A 23199-nucleotide genomic window follows, 5' to 3' on the forward strand; every position below is an offset into this window, starting at 1 on the left:
AAGATCATGAATTTCACCACAGGATGCAGAAATGGGAACAATCCCATTATTTCTCACTCAGTAACCTGCAGATCTTTTTTCATTCTTGTACTTTTTGCTTTTAAAACAACAGAAATTTTGGGATCAATTGTCATTAGCTGAGGACTACCTGTAATCTTCTCCTCCATGTGACCTAAATCCATTTGGTTAAAGGGGTGGTGGAATTCTGATAATTAAAAATTGCTTCTGCATTTAAAAAATACATCAGGTTAAAACAGTTTGGTGCTGGAAATGGGTTCCTTTTTTTCTAATCTTGCCATCAGCTGAGAGTCTGGAGGCCATTGGTGGTACAATAAGGGAACAAAGCTGAAGCTGAAGTTAATATTCAGCAGGGTCAAAAGATGTATGCATTTAATGGTGTTATCTTTTTTTGTTGTTCAGTTTCTGACCCCACTACAGAAGAGTGTAATGGAGTTGAGAAGCCAAAGAAAGACTAAATGGCTGGATGGATTCCAGGTTGGGGATGATATTGATGGGCTATCTGCTAAAATAAAGCAAGGTCATACACATAATTCAAACTAAATCAGGAAGGAAGCCTGTAATTGTGGAGTCTGGCAAAAACAAAGAATTCTTATCCACAGGAAATATGCATGTGTATATCTTGTAACAATCCTGGCTAATTAGAAGGCTGACCTCAGCTAAAAGTTATGCCTGCAGCAAATCAAACGTGTATTAGATAACTCCTAGGGCATTCACTAGCCAAGACTTGGGAATAGGGACAGCTAGAGACCAACAGAAGAAATTGTAGAATTATTACTAAAATATTTATTAGATGATATTTCTTATTATCTCACTTTGTCCCACTTTCTCCTTTAGTGAAAATGTATAAAACTTACTCAATCCTTTGTTCTTGGCTCTTGACATTTTGACCAGGAGCACTTTTCCTTGGAGTACTCCAATAAAAAGCAATCAGAAAACCTGCATCTTATGTCTGTCATCTATCATTGGCTTTGGAACCAGGCTCAGACCCGAATTGGGGACAATATGTAAAGCTTTGATTCACTGAAATGTTCATAGCTTTTTTAAAAAAAATCCTGGGAGAAGTATTAAAGCAAACATGCAGACATCATAAACAATCTTGTTTTATTTGAGCTGCTAAAGCAAGGGTCTTCAAACTTGGCAAGTTTAAGACTTGTGGACTTACAACTCCCAGAATTCCTGAGGTAACATGACTGGAGGAGAAATTCTGGGAGTTGAAGTCCACAAGTCTTCAAGCTGTCAAGTTTGAAGACCCCTGAAAAAGTTTTGGAAAAAAATATAAATGGTAGCTGAAAACTCAAAGATCTTCCTGTAGTGCCACTGTGGCAGCAAAGGACTGAGGAAAAAACAGGTAATACAGCAATCATACTCAAAATTATACTATCTGAAACGAACCTTTGACACAATTGTGGCTCGGCCATGTGGTTAGTCTGTTCCTTGGATAGTTGTGAGCCAATAAAAAAAACAGATGCCTAATCTGGGAATCAGAATTAGAACCAGAACTCCAAAATAAATTGGATCCCTTCTTTGAATGTCCCACCCAGAGAAATCATTGAACTAAATTGCACCTGTGGTCAAATATTTCATGAACCTCCCTTTTTTTACGACCCTTTCTATAATTACCGATTGCTCTCAGCCGGCTCTTTTGCCTGGTGAAACCGAAAGTTGCAATCCAAGTGAGGAAAGGAAAAAGAAGCCTTGCCCTTTTGTAATAGGCAAAGTTCTTTCCTTTGTAGATTCAAATTTCCCGGCTGGGAGAAATGCAAAGTGATTTGGTCAGCTGCGTTGAAAGTCAGAATCAGTTTAATAGGAAGGCAGATAAGAAGAAATCTCACAGCGTTCCTAGGATTAATCTAATAAATGAGTAGAAAAACCTCTCTTATACACTTCAGGTTCTTTGATTTGTAGGTGTGAATCTTTGAAGACCTTGATTTGTGTGTGTTGAATTCCTGTCTCTTTGGGATCTCTTCCTGGGATCTTGGTTTTATGGTCCTGATCCTTTGTAGTTGTTTGTTGCTTCCTGCCATGCCTTTTGGTTTGCTTTTCACAAGTTTTTATAGCTTGCCATCCATTTGATTTTTATGGGAGAGGATCTTAGCTAGTTTGCAGGGTTTTTTCGCTGTATCTCATGCCTGTAATTTTCTCCTTCCTTTGTTGTGAAAAGTAAGCTGGCTCCAGCTATTGTAAAAGCCCTACTTGACAAAGGGTGGGGGCTGTTTCCCCAGAAGAGGGGGGAATCGTAACTTCCAACACAAGAACCCTAAAAATTAGAAGAGGTCTTTAATGCCATCCAGCCCAACCCCGTATTTTGCTCGGTGCCAAAATGTTCAGTTAAGCCTCCCTTCAGATAGCTGGCAAGAGGAAGATTTGCAAAGTGTGCTTCGCCGGGCAACGCCTCCTGGTTTCAACTCGAAGCATCCGCAGCTCCTGCTTAAGAGAGCGCACCCCGCTCTCTTTCCCGCTTACGGGACTTGGAGTCTGTTGGGGCCGGCACTGCCTGGTACCGCCCTGTCAGGAAGCAGCTGTCTGATCGCCTCGCGCCGGCCTGCTCCGCCGAGGGTCCAAAGGCGGCTGTGAGCGTTGCCATGGAGGTCCGGGGACAGGCTGAGCCGAGGTAAAAAGAGTGAGTCGGAGCAGTGGCGTTCTCGGGGGAACGGCTAGCGTGGATTATCGGGATGCGCGTCAGGCAGAAGTTAACTTTTTGACTTCAAGAGGGCAGCCGCCTTGAAATGTGTCGTAAAACAGGAGAAGCACAACCGTGGCTTCCCGGGCATTGCTCACTTGAACCACTCGCGCTGTTACTTAGGGCAGCTATGCTCTTCGGCTTGACGCCCCTGATGCATAGCAGGTGATGCCAGAGCGGCCAAAAGGATATGAGGACTAGTAGTGCGGGACAAAACAAAAAACAAAAACGCAGGGTTGGAGTTGCTTTGCTTTGTAGCCTGACTTTTTTACCCGGGAGCTTTCCCACCCCTCCTCCCATAACAATTCTGTGAGGCAGGCTGAACTGAGAGGGTCAGTACAATGTACAGGATTTATCCAATGGCAAATGTCGCTTAAAAAGAGGCAGACAGATAGATTTCTCCACTTTCCATTGTTTTTTTTTAAATAGTGGGACCCCCCACGAAAGAATGGGAGTTCAAGGCAGCCATCAGCCTTCCATCTATTCATTTTAATGATAGAATACACCAATCTCCTGGTTTCTAGCCTGGCGCCTAGTTTTGGAAATTTTTGAGGCTTCCATTTGGATTTGATCTTTGGCATAGACCAGGGGACTGAGATGTTTGTCTATAATACAAAATTATAGGACAAAGATGATAGTGGATATTACATTACAAGACAAACAAGTGTGCAAATCTCAATGTCTGACTAATGCTATTATTTCTTCCTGTATTATTTTCAGAGGAGATGGAGGAGAGGATTTTTCCATTTCTGTTTCTGTTAGGAACTCTTCCGATTCCTTTTAAGACAGGGCTGACCAGTCTTTTGGTGACCAGAGGTTAAATGTTGTAAGTTGTAACTTTGGAGAAGGTAGAAAGCTGTAGTAGTGGGAAGACTGGTTATTCAGAGTCATTGTAGTCACAACTTATATTCTCTGAAACATGCCCCCTGTTGTATTATGTAATATTATGAATGTTCAAAGTTCAACTCCTATTTGGCCTAAACTTGTTGGCAAGAGAAGGAATTTAACATTACACTGTACCCTCTTGTCTATGCATTTTAAAACTTCCTGCCCAAAGAACTCTGGGGAATTCAAAATGTGCACATTTGAGAGCCATTTTCCTTGTTCCTAATAAAGATAACAGCCAACAATAGATTTTAAAAATAATAATTTTTCTATTTATTTATGGCTTTAGCAGAATGAATAATACCAATTTATATAAATAAGGCAAATGGAAAAAATATTTTCTGTATTTGGCATTAATGTGTGTGTGTGTGTCAATATATTTATATATTCTATTTGATATTTCAGATAATTTTGGGTGACTGGTCTTATTGCATGTACTTGGTTATCCTTTACTGTTCTTAACCGGTGTCTCTTTTCTCTTTTTTGCTATTAGTATTCTACCATCAAAAGAGCTGTTGTTCAAAGAAACATGAAATCAGATTATGAGGACAGAGAGGGTCTTGTACCTGGGACATCAAACATGTCACCAGAGGAAAAAATGATGGACACCGGGAATAGCAGTCATGATATCATCAAAGTTGTATCTCCATGTCCTGAGGTTTGGGGAAATGTTGATATAAAATTTAGCCAAGAAGCCTCCAGGAAAAAATTATGTGGCTATTTATATAAATGTTCTTCCAAAGCACCAATCAAGACCTGGAAGTCACGCTGGTTTTGCTATGATGAAAATAAATGCTACTTGCTATATTACAGGACAGCACAAGATATTAATCCTTTAGGAAGTATAGAGATTTCCACTGCGAGTTTTGATCTTAAAGTGGGAGCAGATGAGGGTATTTTTGAAATCAGGACTCCCATCAAAGACTTTATTCTTAAGGTATGTAATTGCAGGAAGCTGGGGGGGGAGTGGATGTGTCCTGAATTGGGAACAAAACCCCAATCATATTAATTATTTCAGCATCTTGAGAGATATTTTCGATAAAGTTGCTAAACAAATGATTCAGAACTGTCTAAGTTTAAATTTGCTACACAAAACATGAAGTATGAAACTGTGTTCTTGCCTATGATAGATAAACAAATTCTCACTCAGTGTAGAAATATTTAAACAAACTTGGTATTGAAATATGGCTTGAAAAGTTCTGGCTACCTGCTACGCTTGCAAATGTTTTCTTAAAAAAAAATTTCATGTGATTTTTTAAATTGACAATATGACATTGTTGGGCAAGCTATTAGCTTATCTCTAACATTCTCAATAGATAGCGCTGTTATGAAACATGACATTGTATGCAAATAAATGTAACTTTTTCCTCGGTGGATAAATATATTCTGCCCAGGACAATCAGATTTTAAAATATCACAGTAGCATATAGGTTGTCCATGACTTATGAGCACAATTGAGCCCAAAATTTCTGCTGTTAAGTGAGACATTTGTTAAGTGAGTTTTGCCTCATTGTTTGACCTTTCTTACCACAATTGTTAAGTGAATCTCTGCAGTTGATAATTTAGTAACCTAGCTGTTAAATGAACCTGGCTTCCCCATTGACTTTGCTCATCAGAAGGCGACAAAAAGTGATCAGATGGCCTTGGGATTTGCAACAATCATAAACATGAACCAGTTGCCAAGCATCTGAATTTTGATCACAGGAACATGGGGATGCTATAAAGGTTGTAATTGTGAAAAATGGTCATAAAATCACATTTTTCAGTGCTTTGTAACTTTGAAATGAATTGTAAGTCAAGGACTACCTGTAATTGTTCAGCATATTATGGATGAATAAGATTCAAATAAAAAATCACTAGCAAAATTATTTTAACTTTTAGTTAAGAGTGTTTTCATTCTGATAGATTAGTAAGAATTTGTTTTTTATTAATGTCTTTATTCCTTTTTATAAGTTTTTTTAGAATCACAGTATATGTATGTATGCATGTATTTACATGTGTGTATGTATATGTGTGTGTGTGTGTGTGTGTGTGTGTGTGTGTGTGTGTATATATATATATTGTTTCTGAGGTTCTCGGGTTTGTATGTGGATCTTGTGTTTCGCGTAAGATTGGTATGATCTGCGGAGAAACCAACAACAAGATCCACATATATATATATATATATATATATATATATATATATCATTGCTGCTTGGGTATTTTCCCACATCATAGTAGTTGTTTTAAAGTTGTAGCGACGTTTCAGCAGAATCTCATCTGCCATATAATGCCATACATAACTACCGAAAACTTAGAAAACACACACATATATATATATATATATATATACACACACACACACACACACACACATATATATACACATATATACATACATAAATACATACATACATACATACATACAGGGGTGGGATTCTACCAGTTCGTACCTATTCTCTAGAACTGGTTGCTAACATTCTAAGCAGTTCGGAGAACTGGTTGTTAGAAGAAATTACTGGCCTAATCCTGTAAGGAAGGCAGGAAGGAAACATTCTGGTGTTGCTTACAGAAACTGCCACTTGGTTAACCCTTATTATATTCTTGGCAGGACTAGGCTTCCTGTCTCAGTATTTTTTCCATCCTTTGCTGGTACTTTGCTTGTGTGGAGTGTCCATTCAAAGTTACAATGGCACTGAAAAAAGTGACTTATGACCATTTTTCACACTTACGACTGTTGCAGCATCCCCACAGTCATGAGAGGCCAGGAGAGGAGATGCGTGCCTCGATGTGAGTGATATTGAGTTGGCCACGCCCAGCCAATAACATGACTGCTAAGTCATGCCCACCACCTAAGCCACGCCCACAGAACCGGTTAAAAAATTCGAATCCCACCCCTGTATATATATATATATATATGTGTGTGTATGTGTGTATACATCTATATCTATACCTACCTACCTATCTATCTACCTATCTATCTACATACATACATACATACATACACACACACAAGTTTTTTTTAATGTAACCTTATGTATTTTGTATTTTTTAGGTTTTACAATTATTTAGTGTTCGTATTTTATTTTTCTTATGCTGGTCTATGAGTGTAATAAAGATTTTGATTTTGATTAGTGCTAAACAAGAACATTAGGAGTGGCATTCCCAACCCATCTGAACAGCAACAATTTTAGAAAGGACTACTTTTGTTATAAAGACTATTTCTTTTCTCTTTTGTTTTGATTTTAAATTGAATTACAGGCTGTCAACAAACAAGCCATGATGTATTGGCTACAACAACTGCAGCTAAAACGCTGGGAATTTTGTAATAAACAGGCGAAGGGTTTTGTTGAAGCTATGCCATCTTTTCCTTCCATAAATGAGGCCCAGCAGAGCAACAGTAAGTAATAAAAGTACAAAAGCTTGAACTTGAATTGCAACAGGCGTAGTACTTTTGTTAGAGGTTATGTAAGTCAGGGTAGGTAGCTTTTCATCTCTTGACTGTCTGTGATAGTACACTGTTTTCTATTCCCCCATCAGGCCACCAGATTGTGCTGCTGAACATCAGTATGACTTTGGACTGTTTTAGAAGAGAGAGAGGGAGATTGTTTTGCCTCCAAAGCATCTTGCTCCTAAATTCACCCTGAAAAAGATGGCTCCATCCCTTTTGGTGATATCATAGCCTCCCTCCCTCCCTCCCAGTATTCCAATATGTTTCATACTGTAATCAGTTCAGCATAGCAATATTATTAAAGAATTAATATAACATTGCAGAATGTGTGCTGCAGCCTTTTAAATGCATGGAAGGCTAAGCAGTGGCTCCCCATTCATTAAAATTATGCTTGTCCTGGTGGAGATCAAGATGACCATTGGCCGTAGTTTGATTCCACATACTAAGGTCTCCATCATACAAGAATTCTAAATGCATGTATTTGCTGCAAAAAATTATTATTGTTGCCCTGCATTTTACTCTGCTTCTTCCTCTTTTGAATATTGGTTCCTCATTCATCATCCTAAACATTGTCCTTCAATCTTCATCCATATATCAAGCAAAGGGCATTTTAAACATAATTCAATTTGTCCCTAGTTTATTGCTAGTAAACAGCTGGGTATATATACACACACACACATGCTTAGGCCCAATCCATATACTCCCAATTTTCCAAACTGGGGGAAGAAGATATATAAAATCACACATTGAGTTCATGTGATTTAAAGTTAGCTGAACCATTTGATTGATGATGTTTATAATTTGAATTTTGGATTCTGATTTATATATTGCATATATGTTGTAATAAACTTTGAATGAATGAAGTTCTGATCGCTGGTTTACAGCTTTCTGTTCTTTTCTATTTTATGCTCTTTAGTTCTGGTGCTGTATTTGGTTAAATTTTGAATTATTACAGTTGTTAGCTTTTAGGCCCCTTTTTGTAGAAAGCGAGGTTGTCCGTGTAATCAACAGAATGGAAGAGATTTTCTGTATTTCAGCTATTGGAGGCAAAGTAAAAGAAGAATGGGTGTGCTCCTGTTTTGTCATTAGGCAAAAGCTGAGCATAAGTTGCCCAACTGCAGCTAGCCAATTTGTCAATAGCGGAAAGAAAGTGCAAGTTAATTTTAGATAACTATTTCCTTTGGACTTAGGAAGTTAAGACACTCTGAGAACTAGCCAACTTTGAATTCACCTTCTTAAAATCCTGGGTTTTACCCAATCTGTTCCCCAGTAGAATAAAGATTGGTAGCAGGATTTCCCCTTCCCACAAAGCCTCTTTAGATACAGTCTGCACAAAGTTGAAGGGAAGTAATTACAAGTCAAAGGACAATGTTTGCTCAAGAGGCGGTTGAGAATACTGTGGTGCCTTGTGGTGGCTGGGCCATGCGATCTGTAGATTTAGCAGGCCTGACCGCCTGCTGTTAAGCTTTATCTCTTTCTTTGCAGCTGAGGCAGAACAGGATTTTTTACCCCCGGTGAAAACACCCACTGACGTAGTTGGCCTAAAGGCAGCTTCTCTACCAGCACCACCGACTTCTATTGCTCTTCAGAACATCTCTCTCAAGCATCCTTGGATTGAAATTCAGTAACTATTTCATCTGTTTGCATTCCAGAAAAATAACTGTGCTAAATATATTGCGTTGAAGTAGCCATCTTACTGAACTTGGTGCCCTGTGGAAATTGTGAATAGAATTCACAGCCCCTTTGTCATGTATTCCATAGCAGAGAAATAATCTGTGAGCTGTCATTCAATTTTCCTCCCTGTGCAATCTTGACTGGCTCCATCCACTATTATTCACCTCTCAACTGGCTACAGCAGTCAGTAGCTGAGTGGGGAGAGGGTAGACATACTGTGGTGCCTCTCTTAGCATGGCCTAGATAGAGATTGTGTGGTATTCACAGTTTTTGACTTCTGGTGACCCTGGGCAAGTCCTGCAGGTTTCTTGGCAATATTTTGGAAGTGATTTGCCCTTGCCAGCTTCCTAGGGCTGAGAGAGAAGGGACTAGCCCCAGGTCACGCAGCTGTCTTCATGCTTAAGGCAGGACTGGAACCCAGGCTCTTAAGTTCCAGCCTGATGTCTTAACCACTACTACACCAATACATTTTTAAACATTTTATTTATTTTAAAACTGAATACTTAACTTTATTTTGTTTTTTTAAAGAAAATTAGCTTATAAATTCCTTTAAACTGAATGCTTAAACAAAATGGTTGTTTTTGCGTAGAATTAATGATGCCAGTGCAGTTTTAGAAATGCTGATTTCCTTAGTTTTGTTCATTTTCCACCCAGATTATTGTTAAATGCATGATCTAGCTCTAAAGAGATCCATTAATCCTAAAACACTTTAAGAGGGTTTTTTTCTCTAATGTGACGAAAATGAAACAAGATATGATTCAGCAGTCATCTAGTAGTGAACAATTTATGCATAGGATGCCATTTCTGAAGGTGGTGCTTGATTTATGACTCCGCCACTTATAACCGTTCAAAATTACAACAGATCTGTCTGTGGGGTATTTATGACCCAGGTTTGAACTTCCATTGGTCACTATCCTGCAATCACATGACTGCACTTTTGTGTCTGTCACTAGTTACAGTTGTGATAGGCAAGCCTCTATTACAGTCATAACTCAAGGACTACTTGTAAACTCATGTAATATAACCTACATTTGAGTAAAAGGACTACTAAATCAAATATCTGTCAGCTGCCAAGAGATTTGACATTTATTTATGTAGTATAAGGCATATTATACATGGAGTAGCAATAAAAATTAACATCTAATTTGCCACTAAATTATATTGTCAGTAAATGTACTGTAATATGGTAAAATGATTACACAAAGCTTTTTTTTTTTTTTTTGCCTTCAAGTTCATTTTTGACTCCTAACAACTGTCTGAACAAGTTTGTGCAGTTTTCGTGGCAAGGTTTTAAAAGTGGTTTGCTCTTGTCTGCTTCATAGAGCTGAGAAGGTGGGACTGGCCAAAGGTCACCTTGTTGGCTTCGCGCCTAAGACAGGACTAGATGTCACAGTCTCCCAATTTCTAGCTTGGTGCCTTAACGACTACACCAAACTGATAGTCTTACACAAAAATTAGCCATGTAGATATGTATTCTCTAATATTTGATTCATTTGGACTTTGTTTATACCATAATTCAACAGCAGAGTGAGATGCTGGTTGCAAAGTACATGTATAGGTTAATGAGCACTTTTATTTATCAAAAACCAATAAATGAGAGCAGAAAGTGTTTTCCAATACTCTCGATTGTAAAATGAAAGTACATGATCACTTTTGGTGTCAATCTCAGAAATGAAAAATATTGCTGAAAAAGATTTAAAGTAGCTATTCTGAATCTGCTTCTGTTTTACCAGCCAAGGAATGAAGGAATATAAGAAATTTAAAAAAAAAACAGGAACACTTGCTTAATTCTTCAGCTCTTTATAAAGTTGTAAGCCTAAACAACTAAACCTAACATAACTATTGTTTCTCTGCTCACGTATTAAAAGCCAATGGAATTGAGAAAACAGAAACACTTTGGACCTAGAAAATTCTGTAATGCTTTGATTTTAGTAAAGCAAACCGCAGTTGCTACAAACTGGCATTTGCAACTAATTTTTCCTAGCATTTTCCTGCAATTGTAGGGCTGCTTTTTTCAGATCAAATAAGTGTTGATACATTGGTTACAACAAGAATTGATTGACCAGCTTGTCATCAGAGCCTGATGTAATGGCCTGAGAGAGAGCGATTGGCCCAGAGTCACCCAGCCAGCTTTCATGCCTAAAACAGGACTAGAACTCACATCCTACCTAATTTGTAATCTGATGTCTTTACTACTAGGCCATTTTGTGACCATTTTGATAGTTGAATATTTTAACTCTTCAGACCAGGTGGTAGTTTATAATGATTTAGTGTTTCACTAGGCAAACATTTTTAGGCATTAGATTAGAATACCACATATTGGCTGCAAAAATCTGTCGATTCCAAATCGATTGCAAATTTTCTGGCCAACTATGATGGCTTATATCTTTGTTGCCATCTGGGGCTTGGTTGGTTTTTGCAGCCCAGATTTGTAGCCCTACTACACAGAGAAACCCAGTGTAACAGTGCGGTTTTTGTTTTTTGAATGCTGCTTTTCGGTCTGCAGAGAATTTGGGTGGGGTGGGGGTTAGTTTGAAGGTACAGTTCTGTCACATGAGTTTCTACACGCCCTTTGAAATACTGCAGCCAGGCATGCTTTACCACTATAGGGAGATCTAGAATTAAGATGTAAGCATTAGCTTTTCTGTGCAATTTTCTTCTTTCAGAAACACGGTGCATAATCTGTGTGGCAGCCGTCAGAACCGAAGAGACAGCGGTAGCTTTGAGGATAATTTTGAAATTATTGCTGATGAAGAGCACCTAAAAGGAGAAACCGAGGAAACAGGTACTTACTTTGCATTTATGATAATATATAAAAGACATTTCCTGTGATCGTGTTATGAAGTAAATCAATGAAGGCAAACTGGGGGAGATGAACAAAAACAAAAATAATTATACAATCTGAATGTTACTTAAAAATAAACCCCTCTAAATTGAATGGGATTTATATCAGGGATATTAGATCTAATGCAAATTAAGTATTTGACTTTGTAGAAACAACAGAATGTTTATTATGGAGATTCTCAGTCATCCATGGTTGTCCCAAAGGTATTTTTTCAAGAGGCAACTGGACTTTCTTGTTTTTCTTTGAAGACGTTTCGCTTCTCATCCAGAGCTAAAGAAGCTTGTTGGATGAGAAGCGAAACGTCTTCAAAGAAAAACAAGAAAGTCCAGTTCTTGAAAAAAATGCCTTTGGAACAGAAGATTTACTTCTCCAGTGCCTATACCACACAGGTATTTGAACTAGCCCTTATTGCAAAAATACCTGGGGTGCACAAGACAATTTTATACCCTCTGCTGCTTTTAGATATCAATCCTGTTACAACGCACAATGTTGTCACATTCTGCACAGCAGTACTTAAAATCTTTAGAGAACATGACTTGTATCACAAACTGATTTTAATGAGCATTTAGACCATGATTATTGCCTATTTTGTAATTGATTCATTGAATTATTTGCATTATATATATATATATATAGTTTATCATGTTTTTATGCCCATTTATTGTTTTTCTTCTCTCCTTTTAGGCTCTTTTTAAAGATGTTTGTTGTTCTGTATAATTATATATATTATGCAATTGTATTTTTGTGTTGGTTAGTTTTTGCTTTTAAATTTCTTGTACCCTACCCTTCTTATGCTAGTCTTTGACCATAATAAAGGTTTATTTGATTTAGTAATGTACTTCCTGATAAACATGCAGAGGATTGCTCATAAATCTTGTGACTTATCTAGAGGAGATATTAATGTTTTGCTAAACTACCAATTGTTCAGAATATAATTCTGAGATCTTCCAATGCAAGTAGATTATTCCCTATCATTTATATTCATTTCAGTCATGGCAGACATGCAGAAAGACACAAAAATGAGACCAAAGCCATCAACACTCCGAAAATACAAAAAAGGAAACAGCAGTTTTCATCGTTTTATTGAAGGAGCAGAACAGGGAAAAATAGCTTCTCTTCAGCAACAAGTTTTGATTCTTACAGAGGAAGTAAAATCTCAGAAGGTAAGCCTTAAATCAAGTATCCAGCCATGTATAAGACAATGTTGGACTAGAAATTCTTTCCTGGTACATTTCTAGTGATAATGCAGGTTGTTGGCAAATGGAAGCAAAATGAAACTGGAAAAGTTTCTGGAAAAATGTCCTTGGAGTAGCATGTTCTAGCCAGCAAATAAACCTGGCACCTTTCATTGATAAATATATTTAATCATCCAGACTGTAAATTGCTTGACTTTTAATATAAAGAAACTGAAGTAGGATATTTCTTTGCAACTGGGTTGTGAAATCAGTGGGCGAGTGCGCATGCACACACTTCCCCACTTGCGCGAACAGCAGGTGAGCACTTTTATGTGCGTTCCATTTGTGAGAGTGTCAAGTACATGTGCAAGACTCATGGAAATGGAGCTGTGTGTGCATGCTTGCCGACCATTCATGCGGAAATGTTGTTTCGCCACCCCCTCCCCCCACCCCCAGGTTGGTCTGCAAAGCCAGAAAGGTGGGCAATTCTGTGTTAGGCCACATGCTGGGTGCAGTTTAAGGGTGCCTGTTTCCATAAAAAAAAAGAATACTAGTAGAAACACTCTGAGGCAATTGAAGAATAGTATAGGTAGTCCTCAACTTACGGCCACAGTGGAACCCAGAATTTCTGTTGTTAAATGAGTTTTGCTCCATTTTACGACCTTTCTTGCCACAGTTGTTAAGTGAATCAGTGCAGTTGTTAAGTTAATAACATGGTTGTTAAGTGAATCTGGCTTCCCTGTTGACTTTGCTTGTCAGAAGGTCACAAAAGGTTATCACATGACCCTGGGACACTGAAACCATCATTAAAAATGAGCCAGTTGCCAAGATTCAAATTCTGATCATGTCACCACAGGTTGTAAGTGTGACACGTCACCTTTTTCAGTCCTGTTCTAACTTCAAAAGATCACTAAATGAATGGCTGTAAGTTGAGGACTACCTGTACTAACAGGTGCTTAGTGCCGTGGTGGCACAGTGGTTAGAATGCAGTACTGCAGGCTACTTCTGTTGACTGCCGTCTGCCTGCAATTTGGCAGATCGAATCTCAAAGTTGACTCAGCCTTCCATCCTTCTGAGATAGTTAAAATGAGGACCCAGGTTGTTGGGGGCAATAGGCTGACTCTGTAAACCGCTTAGAGAGCGCTGTAAAGGCACTGTGAAGCGATATGTAGCTCTAAATGCTATTGCTAAATGCTAAACAGATTCAACCTTTGAGAAGTTAGTGTGCCTTTCAAACTGCTCCATAAAGAAGCTTTCTCTTTGCTGAAAGATTTTACTTTAGCAGGAATGTTCTGGATATGCCCCCTGGACAGACCTGGGTAGCTAATCCAGATTTAGATGTATTTTTGTGATACGTAATTTCTGTGAGTCATAGAAGACCACTCCAAGTTAGTCTAAATTACTTGTTTTATACTATGCGCATTAAACTATCAATTTTATGCCTATGCCTATACTGTATTTTTTGTATTTTGTATGGGTTTATGTTTTATCTCTGTATACGTAAGATATGCTTTGGGTTATGTGAATCACAGATGTATCTATGAAGCTTTTAATGATAGTGGAACTTTTTGTAGCATTTTTTCCAACTTTCCAGTCTGGCTAATAGTCCTGTGGTTTTCTGATGACTTTCATTCAAATATTAACCAGCTCACGTCTTAGTTAGCTTTTTATGGTAGCTAGGTGCTACAATATAATTAGGTAGGAGAGGAAAGATCCAAATTAAAATCCCAACTTAGTAAGAAAGTTATTCCTAAATAATGTTGGGTCTGTCACTCTGAACCTAACCAACCAGACAGGGTTGTTGAGGAACATAACAGTAATGGGGTGAATTGTGTATACTGCTTGTAGGAAGGAAATGATGAAAATATTACCTTGATGGGCTTAACATGGTGAAAGAAACATGATTTTACAATAATATTTTTCATGCTCCATAAAAGCATACCCACCCTAAAAATATTACATCCAAAGTATGTTCTATAGGGGGAAAATGTTTTAATTTTATTAAGGAAACACTGCAAAGTTTAGACCAGAAATACAGAAAATAAAACATAGTGAATAAATAAGAAAGAAAATTGAAAAAAGAGGTTATTAAAAAATGGCTTCCAATCTTCTTAGCAGCAGTTAATACTTCACCATCTCTCTCTAAGATTACATCAACTTTTCTTCCCATTCTAACCATCAAATCCATAAATCATGAGTTCAGTTCTTTTTCCTTTCTTCAGCAAAAAGTCCAAAACGGGTTTCTAGTTATTAGTAAATAAGATTATTGCCCTTTCCCTAATCTGACTATTAGACTTCTGTGTTTGGATGGAACACAATAGAATCTTTTCCTTCCCAAATAATTACAACTCCCAGATTAAGGAGATTCATTTTTGGTGTGTGTGTGTGTGTGTGTGTGTACATATACATACACATACACACACACACACATATATATATATATTCTTAAGTTTTCGTGGGTACTTACATGTATGATATTCAGCTTTATTCAGTTGTGCTTTTAAAGTTGTAGCAACATTTTGGCAGAATCTCATCTGCCATCATCAGGCTTCTGTATTGTGTTTGTCTGTGAGTCAGACTTTTATACCGTGTTTCTCACATAATAAGGCCGGGCCTTATTTTTTTTTGACCCCCGAAAAAACGGCTAGGCCATCTTTTCGGGAGTGACTTAATTCCCCCCCCTTGCATCCTCGGGTGGGTGGGCGGGCGGTGACAGCTTGGATGTTTGGGAGACCTTTGAGTTCGGGCCACCATTGCTTTCCCTTCTCCCTTGCTGCTGCGGCGTTAGAGGAACGCCGCAGCGTTTGGCGCAGCCACGTGTGGCCGGTCAGGGCTCTTCCCTGCAACCAGAGCCCTGAGGAGACACTTGGCTTCAGGCACTCCCGTCACCGCCTTCCCTTTGCTTTCGAAGGTAAAGTGAATTTTTTAAAAATGACACCCTACTACAACAAAGCCTCCCCTGCATGAGAGGGCAGCCCAACCCCACGTGGGGAGGCGAATCTCCTGGGGCCTCTTCGGTTCCTCCCCGACCTCCCTAAACTGAGCACCATTGATGCGTCGGTCCCTTCAGCCCTACACTGAGTGCCACTGATGTGTCGGTCCCTTCAGCCCGGCGGCCGCAGAGGCGCTCGGTGGAGGTGCCTCCAAAGGCGGGAAGGACGGGCTGGCGGGCACTAACCTCGGTCGTTCTCCCTGCATCAGGCTAAGGGTGGTGGCTGTTTCCACTGTGAGTGGCTCGGACCCGCTGCTGCTGCTCCGCAGCCGCCCGCCTGGCCTTTCTTTGAGGTGGAACAGCTAGCTGGGCTGAAGGGACCAGCGCATCAGAGGCGCTCAGTGTAGGGAGGTCGGGGAGGAAGCGAAGAGGCCCTGGGAGATTTGCCTCCCCATGTGGGGTTGGGCTGCCCTCTTGGGCAGGGGAGGCTTTGTTGTAGTAGGGTGTCGTTTTTAAAATAATTCACTTTACCTTCGAAAGCAAAGGGAAGGCGGCGACAGGAGCGCCTGAAGCCAAGTGTCTCCCCAAGTGTCTCCTCAGGGCTCCGGTTGCAGGGAGGAGCCCTGACTGGCCGTATGTGGCTGCGCCAAATGCCGCGGCGTTGCTCTAACGTCGCGGCAGCAAAAGAGAAGGGAAAGTAACGGTGGAAGGTCTCCAGATATGAAGTGCCCCATCAACACAGGCAGCACCATATCCGGGCATACAATAAAAGTACTACTTAACGGCAAGCCCCCCCCCCGCCATTCCCCCCCATTTTGCATGTTAAATATGGGCCTTAATTTGGGGGGAGGGGCTTAATTTGATTTTATGCCAATAAATCATGCTGGGGCTTCCTATTGGTGGAGGCCATATTGGAGAAACACGATAGTTGTTTCAGTTTTAAATTTGGGGCTAGCCTACTGCTGTGCCAGAATGGTTTTTTCTTCATCCTGATTGGTTGGGAGTCTTGGTCTGTGTTTATTGGTCTTGGAGTTTGCTGTGTTCTGCTTGATTGGTGTTTCTAATATCTTCTGTCTGTTTTGTGGCTTTTTTTGTCTTGGTTGGCTGGCAACACTGTGTTCCTGAATTGGAGGCTTTTAGTGCATCTTGGCTCCAAGTAAATGGATGGCTATCATTTGTTAGGAAGCTAAGTTTCATCTGGGTGCCTAGTTGGGGTGTGTTTGAGGTGGAGGTATCAGGGGGGATCTGTTTGTGCCCAGGTGTTTGCCTGGCTTGTGGTGTGGAGATTTTTTTGTTTGTGAGCGCAGGCTTCCAAATAATTGACAGTCTGGTGGAATCATCATGAATAGAAGAGATGATTCCTCCCTTTATTTACCCAATAAACGAGATGACACCCAATAAACGAGATGGCACCTCCTGCCTACCAGCCATTTGGAAACCCGCCCTCATGAACAGATGAGTACCTAACATGAAGAATGACACCAGACCCACACCCTCAAGGGCCACACAAAATGCCACCACCACACTTCCATGTAGAAAGCAGACTCACACCCACACAGAAGATGAGACACGACCACAGACCAGAAGCCGCACTGCAGCTGCATCATTACCCACTTCAAACCCCTTCGAGCCATACATGAAGCGAACTGACACCCACCATGAAGATGCGGCACAACCACGAACTCGAAGCCAAACAGAAGGATCACAGCTCACCAGCTCAAATCCCCCAGCAACTAAGACTAACCTGAGCGCAACCAAGCTCCCACCTGAACAGAACACACCTCCAGCCATCAGAACACGGCCAACCCCCCAACCAATCAGAACACAGCCAAACCCCCAACCAATGAGAACACACCCCCACCCAATCAGAACACAGCCAAGCCCCCACCCAATCAAATCACACCCCCACTAGCAGTTAAAAGGAAGAAGCAGTTGCAAGCTCACACCACTCTGAGAAGCACAGAGCCGAAGACACAAGCCTGAAGATGATGAATGAGACTTCATCGAAACATTGCCTAGATACTTCCAATCTTACGCAGGAGAAAACCCGAATAACCAAAGATCCATATATACATATATACATACATACATACAGACATACATACATACATACATACATACATATATATATATATATCTTACAAGCTCTACAAGGATTCCTGATGTTTGACAACACCCATTTAAAATCAATAAAAATAATATATAAATCCAGTGAAACATAAAATCAACCATCCTCCCTGATGTCCTTAATCCAGCAACAATCTCAGATATTAAAAGCCCTACAGAAAAACTGCTGGAATAACAGAGTGAGTTGATTTGTTCCTGTAATAAATTGCTGGATGTTCAACGTGCTAACCTAATGTTAAAAGAGGACATAACTTTGCAAGATATTGCATTCGGTAGTTCCTCTACCAAAAAATCTCTGTTGTGACACACTTCTTGTAAAACTGCTGAAAACCACCCTTGTTCTTCATTATTTCACAAAGGAAAAAAGGAAGCAGCTTTTACAATATAAGTCCCAATTCAGTCCTTTTGCTGATTTTACTAAATACTATAATTATTTTGCTTTAAGAAAATGAATTCATTCACTAGACTCTGTGACTCATTCTATGTTATAGTTTGCTTTGGTTCACACACTGTGGTAAGTCACATATACAGTACATACACACATAGAGTTTACCAACACGATTAATGCTTTATTCCAAAATGAAGGCAATTTTAAATTTATGCTAACCCCTCAAGAGAGAAAGATTAGAGAGGTAAAATAGCTATAAACATGTTAAAACCCCTATACACAGCTCAACTGCCCTGCTTTATCCACTAGATTTGCTAATTCCCTCATAATGTAATCTTGGAAGAGGCTGCAAATAGAAAAAAAATTACATTGGCTAATTCTGCAATGAAATAAAATTACCATTATTACTGCTCCTGATTCCTAAACACATATGCTTAGAACTTCAGAAAATAGAAAGAACTTCAGAACTAGAAAGAGTGCAGAGAACATCAAGAAAGATGATGAGAGGTTGGAGGCTGAAACATATGAAGAACGGTTGTAGGAATTGGGTATGCCTAGTTTAATGAAAAGAAGGACTAGGGGAGACATGATAGCAGTGTTCCAATATCTCAGGGGCTGCCACAAAGAGAACTAAGTCAAGCTATTGTCCAAAGCACCTGAAGACAAAACAAGAAGCAATGGATGGAAACTAATCAAGGAGAAAATTCCTGACAATTGGAACAATTACTTTTCTCCAGAAATTGTGGGTGCTCCATCATTGGACATTTTAAGAAGAAATTGGACAACCTTTTGTCTTAAATGATATAGGGTCTCTTGCCTGAGCAAGGAATTGGGCAATGAAAACATGTACAAAAAAGTAATTTGCGTAATTTGTGTGATTACGCATTTGACTTAATTACATAGTGTGCATGAGATTACATATTTGTCTAATTATACAAGTGACACAAATTGATACAAATGATAGAAAACATATGATGTAATAATGTCAAGTAGGTAATTAGGCAGATGATATAAATTATCTTAGTCATCAGTTCTGTTTCGGAAAAAAACAGATTTTGCAGCTGAAATCTTAACCACATTTCATCCTGTTGCATTCAAAATCCATTGCATTGCATCCATAAAAATCAAGTTCTTACTGTTTGCAAACTATCTCTCCAGTAACTGAAAGTAAGGATTTAGAACAGGGGTGAAACTTGCAGCCCCTGGGCCAGATGCATCACATGCTGGCCCTGCCCTTGCCCAGTTTAGCAAAGTGTGGGGGGTCACGATACGTCATGTTACGATGCCGTGATGATGTGAGTTTGACACCCCTGATTTAGAAGAGCTCATGTTGAAAGTACAACTGGCATAACAAACCCAGGTTAATAGAGTGTTAAACATTAAGGAAACAAAGGTACTGCCAAGTAGTGAGGTTAGTGACTTCACCATTTATCTTGAAGCAATAAAGTGGTAAACAATTTATTTCAACAATTGCTCATAGCAATGAGGGCAGTGACAGTCAAGATCATGAAAACAAATCATATTGCAATGGCCAAATCCATCAGAACAGTTAAAGCATTTTCCCAATAATGTATACCTATGAAAGCTGGATACTTAATAGAATGAGAGGAGGAAAAACTCATTTATTTATTTATTTATTTATATTTATTTGATTTGTCAAGCGCTTACAAGATAATAGGTATAAGCATATACATAGTTATGAATACATGAAATGGGCACATATAAGAAAAATAAAAGAATCAATAGGACAGGGATGGTAGGCACGATTGGTGCGCTTATGCACACCCCCTACAGACCTCTTAGGAAAGGGGTGAAGTCAATAGTAGATAGTCTAAGGTTAAAGTTTTTGGGGTTTGGGGAAGAAACTATAGAGTCAGGAAGAGTATTCCAGACACTGACCACTCTGTTGCTGAAGTCGTATTTCCTGCAGTCAAGTTTGGTGCGGTTAACCTTGAGTTGTATCTATTGTGTGCTCTTGTGTTGTTATGGTTGAAGCTGAAGTATTCATTGACAGGTAAGTCATTGCAATGTATGATTTTATATACCATATTTAGATCAGATTTAAGGTTTAGATTTAAGGTTTTCTAGGTCTAGAATTTCAAGTCTGGTGGCATAAGGTATTCTACAATGAGTAGAGGAGTGGAGAACTCTTCTTGTGAAATATTTCTGGACTTACTTGGAGATGGCTAGTAGGTGTTCCATATATGAAAGAAGATTCAGTATCCTAATTCTGATATAAATAAATCCCCAATCTCCCCAACCAACAAGTAAAAAACCACACACAACCAGGCATCACATAAATACTACACATAGAATAGCCCAAAGCACACATTCTGCCAAAGAGAAGTTCCCTGAGAAGGAACCCCAGCACAAGTTCAAAAGCTTGGAAAACTAAACCTCTAGTCCTGGATACCGACCCAGATTGGGCCCTGCAACATTATCCTGGGATATGTATATTTGCCTTCATTCATGATGTAAATAAAGCCCAAGGTGAAGAAATTATCAGCAAGCAGGAATTGATATACTCTAGTCTAGGCCATATTGGGGCCTAGGAGTTGAAGTCCATACATCTTCAAGCTGCCAAGATTGAGAAACTCTGCTCTGGGCATTATATGTGAACAAATGATGGGCAGGAAAAAGATGACAATGCTTGGCAATAGCTAAGGGGCTGAGAATGGATGTCATATAGGCGGGATCAATGAACTCACTGGAATGTCCTTGGATAATCTGTGGGTTGCTACAGAATAGAATACAGAATAACAGAATAACTGGAAGGGATCTTCCGAGGTCATCTCGTCCAAATCCCTGCTCCAGCGGGAGACTCTATACCACTTCTGAGAAGTGGCTGTCCAGTTTCTTCTTAAAAGCCTCAGAGATGCAGCACCCACAACTTCTAAAGGCATGTGGTTCCATTGGTTGATTCTTCTCACTATCAGAAAACTTCTCCTTCTTTCTAAGTTGACTCTTTCCTTGATCCGTTTCCATCCATTGTTCCTTGTCTGGCTTTTAAGTGCTTTTGAAAATAGGTTGTCCCCCTCCTCTCTCCGACAGAACCTCAAACATTGAAATACTGCTATCTTGTCATCCTTGGTCCTTCTCTTCACTAGCCAGGCCCTGTTCTTGCAACTGTTTTTCATGTGTTTTAGCCTCCAGGCCCCTAATTATGGAGATGGATCTAAATGGCAGGTGTTTGTCCCCATTCTCTACATCTAAGGAAATATTCCCTTGCTTTCAGGAACATCTAGTTGTAGGGAGCAAAGAAGACCTTCTCAATTCACACAGTTTGGGGGAAGAGGGAACTTCATCTTCCTTTCAGAAAAATATAGAAAGTTTCCATTTTTGGTGCTAAATATTAGCACAATACCAGCTCTCAGAATCTTTTCAATTTCCCCCTAATTTGTCTTTGGAAATTTAGTACTGGTTATTGCCATTTGTACTTTTTAGTGGAATGAAAATTTGGGTCATTCTTATATGAAAGAAATATAGATTCTTTCCAGATATGGAAATATTTGCTTTGGATCTATGTATGATGTTTCTGTGCTGCACACAGAACAATTCTGAATGCTATGTTAAACTGGAAGAAACTTTGCGGCCATCTCGCCTATCGTTCTCCAGAATGTTAGGCAAGTGTGTGTGTGTGTGTGTGTGTGTGTGTGTGTGTGTGTTTTCATTCCTGCAACTTCAGATGACAAGAACTGATTTGAGGAGGGAGAGGGTCTTGCCATTGTACAAATGCTGTGCTACTCAATTCTGTACACACCCCAATAACTGTGACATTTTCACTTCCCCCCACTCCTGTCCTACATTTTCTCAAAAAGAGAGAGAGAGAGAGACTGAAAATGCAATGTCATTTTCAGAGAATGGTCCTAAGAGCTGCTTGTATAACAGACGGGACATTCCCAACATTTGTGGTAGTTTTCCCAAGAGTTGTTATTTAATGTAACAACAAGTCACTTCAAAGTGGCTCTCCGGGATACATCATATGAATATCACAAGCCCAATGGCTATGGGGAACTTATGAATCAGCTGTTTTATCTTGAGGATGATTCAAGGAAACAGAGAACTTCAGTCTGTGTTAAGATGACCTATAGTAACCAAGTCAGATGTACCATCTTTTGACATTGTAATCTAAAATCCTAAAATTGCTTGAGGTAGGTCTATGGCCACTAGAGAGTTATAGTGTCTTTTAGAATCATCCAGTCATTTTTGTGCCAAAATAATAACAATGAGGAAAGGCATTATTACATCATCCCAGTGATGGCTATGGCTGGTTTATGCTCAAAATTCCATAGAGATCTTGCCAATATATATATATATATTTAATCTTCCTGTCACAGCATGGCACATATGCTACTCTGCTACTTTTTGTTAGTTTGCTTATAGTCTTAGAAGGAGGGAATGGAAAAACATTTTAACTGGGCCCAAGTTCCTTGGAAGGCAAATCTGCCACCATGATTTTTTTCTCACCTCACTTTAGATGAAGGAGAGCTATGAATTGTATTCATCTATATCTTGGTCCACAACATGTTCTTTAAGTGTACTTTGATTGGCATCCACAAGACCACCTGCTACATGTTGATTTTTTTTTAAAAAAATATTTTAATCAAAGAAAAAAAGATACAATTCTGCAAAGCATCAGCTTCAAATGTCGTTTATTTCCAGCAATGTCTGTGATACAGGCTCCAAATTGACCCAGAAGCATTTTAGAAAACAAAACGTTGGAACCTGCAGGCTTGGTGCTTTGTGTTGCTTTGGTCCTTTACAGGACAATCTACCTAATTGCCCAGAGGGGAAAAAAACAAGGATAAAAGAGGGTGTTGTGGAAGGCAGAGGAGCAGGTAGGAAACAATTGTTAATCAGTTTCCCATTAAATAATTTATTATTGTCTGTGCCTATCACTTCAGCCGTTTTCATTTCAGCCATTTTCTTCAAGGTGCTTAAAACATGCTGCCAAAATTCCAGATGTGCTACAAGTGTGGAGAGCTTGACTTATGTCTTTTATATGTATGTTTTTCTTTCTGTAATTAAAGAGTTATTTTGTC

General features: G+C 39.3%; 1 protein-coding gene across 2 annotated transcripts in view; it reads left to right on the forward strand.

The window, feature by feature from the left end:
- The first annotated feature begins 2424 nt into the window (after positions 1 to 2424).
- Positions 2425 to 23199, forward strand: part of TBC1D2 (TBC1 domain family member 2) — a 33434-nt gene continuing 12659 nt past the window's right edge. The window contains exons 1-7 of one of the 2 annotated variants that reach the window (XM_087926320.1): positions 2425 to 2632; positions 3422 to 3527; positions 4080 to 4523; positions 6827 to 6965; positions 8502 to 8640; positions 11357 to 11475; positions 12526 to 12698. In XM_087926320.1, coding sequence (XP_087782446.1) covers positions 4116 to 4523; positions 6827 to 6965; positions 8502 to 8640; positions 11357 to 11475; positions 12526 to 12698 — 978 coding nt within the window. In that variant the 5' untranslated portion in view covers positions 2425 to 2632; positions 3422 to 3527; positions 4080 to 4115. The remainder of the gene's footprint in view (positions 2633 to 3421; positions 3528 to 4079; positions 4524 to 6826; positions 6966 to 8501; positions 8641 to 11356; positions 11476 to 12525; positions 12699 to 23199) is intronic. The other variant, XM_026712656.2, reaches the window with a different exon arrangement.

Source organism: Pseudonaja textilis, chromosome 2, assembly GCF_049901715.1.
Source record: "Pseudonaja textilis isolate UNSWEBS1 chromosome 2, rPseTex1.2, whole genome shotgun sequence".
Classification (NCBI taxonomy): domain Eukaryota; kingdom Metazoa; phylum Chordata; class Lepidosauria; order Squamata; family Elapidae; genus Pseudonaja; species Pseudonaja textilis.